General features: G+C 38.9%; 1 protein-coding gene across 1 annotated transcript; it reads left to right on the top strand.

Moving 5' to 3' along the window:
• Nucleotides 1-347: 347 nt before the first annotated feature.
• Nucleotides 348-1,571, top strand: LOC117340520 (keratin-associated protein 4-6-like). The gene is made up of 2 exons (XM_033902279.1): nucleotides 348-405; nucleotides 889-1,571. The coding sequence occupies exons 1-2, from the start codon at nucleotides 348-350 to the stop codon at nucleotides 1,569-1,571; spliced, it is 741 nt and encodes a 246-aa protein (XP_033758170.1).
• The last annotated feature ends 1,689 nt before the right edge of the window (nucleotides 1,572-3,260 follow it).

The following is a 3,260-nucleotide window of genomic DNA, read 5'->3' as shown; positions in this document are numbered from 1 at the left end:
TGGTAATGGTAACTATCATCTTCGGATACCCACGGTTGATTGCACTACAGTTACAGCTATGTAGCTATAGTTTAAATATTGAAGCTTTTTGTTTTCTACGTCAATCACGGTGGGAAGTACCTTATTTATAATAACGCTATTATAAGGCGCGGGAAGGATGTCATAGGTAAATATTTTTGCAAATGGCAAAAATCCACTTTAGCATATCATGCATAATTATTTTTGCATAGGCAAAATTCATCAAACTTCAACCAATGAAAACTACTTTTAAAAATAGGGACTATTTTATTTAGGGGGATCCAAGAAATCTATCTTTCCAAGCGTAGTGAATCATATTTCTTGAAAAAATGGCAGCCGGTCGCGACGTTTTACTGCATCTTAGACTGAACTTACTCGTAGGGGAAAGTAATCTTGCTAACGTTGGATCAGACGACGTTGACGACATTCATGTTTTTCCTCGCTGAAACTTCGCTCGCGTAGAAATATTTACAAGTTATAAGTTATTTTTGATTAGCTAATAGATTGAACAGAATTCTAAGTTTGCCTCTGCAAAAAATACAATATTGAATTTTGCAGAGGCAAAATTTGATTTTTGCCTGTGCATATACCAAAAACATTTTGCATGTGCAGAAATATTTAATTCTGACACACTTCCCGCGCCATACTATTACGCTTCAATTCACTTATGTGTTTTAAAGTATGAGTGCGCCAAAATATATGCCAATAACTATTTTTCAATCGATATTGTGATTTTGTAAGCCTATACTTCTTCTATGCTGATAAAACTAATATTGATCTAACCTTGACCCAAATACCCCGAAACTCAAGCTTGATCTGTAGCTACTCATATTAAAGTAGCATACCAACTTTCATCAACATACCTTGAAGCATGCCTGAGAAAAGTGCTTGCTGAGTGGACGTTAGTCCTGTCCATCGTCAAGCACCAGTCCTGTTGTCCATCGTCAGCCCTGCTATCCATCGTCAGTCCTGCTGTCAATCGTCTGTCCTGCTGTCCATCGTCAGTGCTGCTGTCCATCGTCAGACCTGCTGTCCATCGTCAGTCCTGTTGTCCATCGTCAGTCCTGCTGTCAATCGTCAGTCCTGTTGTCCATCGTCAGTCCTGCTGTCCATCGTCATTCCTGTTGTCCATCGTCAGTCCTGCTGTCCATCGTCAGCCCTGCTGCCCATCGTCTGTCCTGTTGTCCATCGTCAGTCCTGCTGTCCATCTTCAATCGCCCTGTCCATCGTCAGTCCTGTTGTACATCGTCAGTCCTGTTGTCCATCGTCAGTCCTCCTGTCCATCGTCAGTCCTGTTGTCCATCGTCAGCCCTGCTGCCCATCGTCTGTCCTGTTGTCCATCGTCAGCCCTGCTGCCCATCGTCTGTCCTGTTGTCCATCGTCAGTCCTGTTGTACATCGTCAGTCCTGTTGTCCATCGTCAGTCCTCCTGTCCATCGTCAGTCCTGTTGTCCATCATCTGTCCTGCTGTCCATCGTCTGTCCTGTCAATCGTCAGACTTTCTATCTATCGTCTACATCAAATGGTCCGCCTGTCCATCATCTAGCCTCCTGAAAACTATTCTCTTTATCATCATATCGATACTCCACCCTGGATGGATTGCTTGCTACAGTGTAGCGTAGTGTAGTGGATCGTGGGTATCCAATGATGTAAATGGCAAGGTACATTTCACAAGGCCCTCTACTCTACTGTTGATAAAGTAGGACTAGTGCTAGTATGTTTTTCTATGGCGAGACCTTGCACAAGTTAGGAGCTGACATGGCATTTATCTTTAAAAATATTGTTCTCACATTTCATTTCATTTTAATATTCTTATTTGAAATCATCATGTTTCCTTACTGTGAAATTTTCAAATCACCCTGTTTTGTATATTTTTTTTGTTCAGTGGCAGTTAGTCCGAGTTTCCTCTGGCCTTGACACCATGTCTTGTGTAGGCCCCTACATGGCGTCGGGGCCAGATGAAACTCGGGCTAAGTGGCAATGTATCGGATCTAATCTCATTATGTAACTACTGTGTGTGTAATGATGATATCAGTTTTTTACTCAAGACTGTATCAGAATGCTGCACAAAAACATTGGTTCCTCATAATTGTTTTGTTTGAAGAAATAAAAGTTTAGGTTGTGTTTGTGAATGATTGATAGTTAACAAAGCTATATATTTAGAAGTGAACTCCATTAAAATATTCTGTATGAACATACGTACAAGCGTTTGATTATTCCGAGTTCATATTATCAATTTTGAAGTTTTCATTTCATATTTCATTTCACATGTATGAACAATTGTTTTTCAACCCTCAAATATGCAATTAAAAGTTAATTTGATGATTCTAACTTTATATAATTTTTATTTCTGATAAAAGTCAAAAAGGTGTTAGTGAAATATAAGGCGAGTCGACTATACAGTTAGGGCATGTTGAAGATTTGAGCTGTTTATTGACTATACAGTTAGGGCATGTTGAAGATTTGAGCTGTTTATTGACTATACAGTTAGGGCATGTTGAAGATTTGAGCTGTTTATTGACTATACAGTTAGGGCATGTTGAAGATTTGAGCTGTTTATTGACTATACAGTTAGGGCATGTTGAAGATTTGAGCTGTTTATTGACTATACAGTTAGGGCATGATGAAGATTTGAGCTGTTTATTGACTATACAGTTAGGGCATGATGAAGATTTGAGCTGTTTATTGACTATACAGTTAGGGCATGATGAAGATTTGAGCTGTTTATTGACTATACAGTTAGGGCATGATGAAGATTTGAGCTGTTTATTGACTATACAGTTAGGGCATGATGAAGATTTGAGCTGTTTATTGACTATACAGTTAGGGCATGTTGAAGATTTGAGCTGTTTATTGACTATACAGTTAGGGCATGATGAAGATTTGAGCTGTTTATTGACTATACAGTTAGGGCATGTTGAAGATTTGAGCTGTTTATTGACTATACAGTTAGGGCATGTTGAAGATTTGAGCTGTTTATTGACTATACAGTTAGGGCATGATGAAGATTTGAGCTGTTTATTGACTATACAGTTAGGGCATGATGAAGATTTGAGCTGTTTATTGACTATACAGTTAGGGCATGATGAAGATTTGAGCTGTTTATTGACTATACAGTTAGGGCATGTTGAAGATTTGAGCTGTTTATTGACTATACAGTTAGGGCATGATGAAGATTTGAGCTGTTTATTGACTATACAGTTAGGGCATGATGAAGATTTGAGCTGTTTATTGACTATACAG

Source organism: Pecten maximus, chromosome 13 (assembly GCF_902652985.1).
Source record: "Pecten maximus chromosome 13, xPecMax1.1, whole genome shotgun sequence".
NCBI classification, from domain to species: Eukaryota; Metazoa; Mollusca; class Bivalvia; order Pectinida; family Pectinidae; genus Pecten; species Pecten maximus.
Note: the sequence above shows the minus strand (reverse complement) of the source record. Positions and strands in the feature narration are given on the sequence as shown.

Excerpts from the sequence above, each read along its gene's own strand:
- LOC117340520 (XM_033902279.1), top strand. The coding sequence starts at position 348 with ATGGCAGCCGGTCGCGACGTTTTACTGCATCTTAGACTGAACTTACTC. Across the intron at positions 406-888 it reads GAACTTACTCGTAGGGGAAA|CATGCCTGAGAAAAGTGCTT; the intron begins GTAATCTTGCTA and ends CATACCTTGAAG.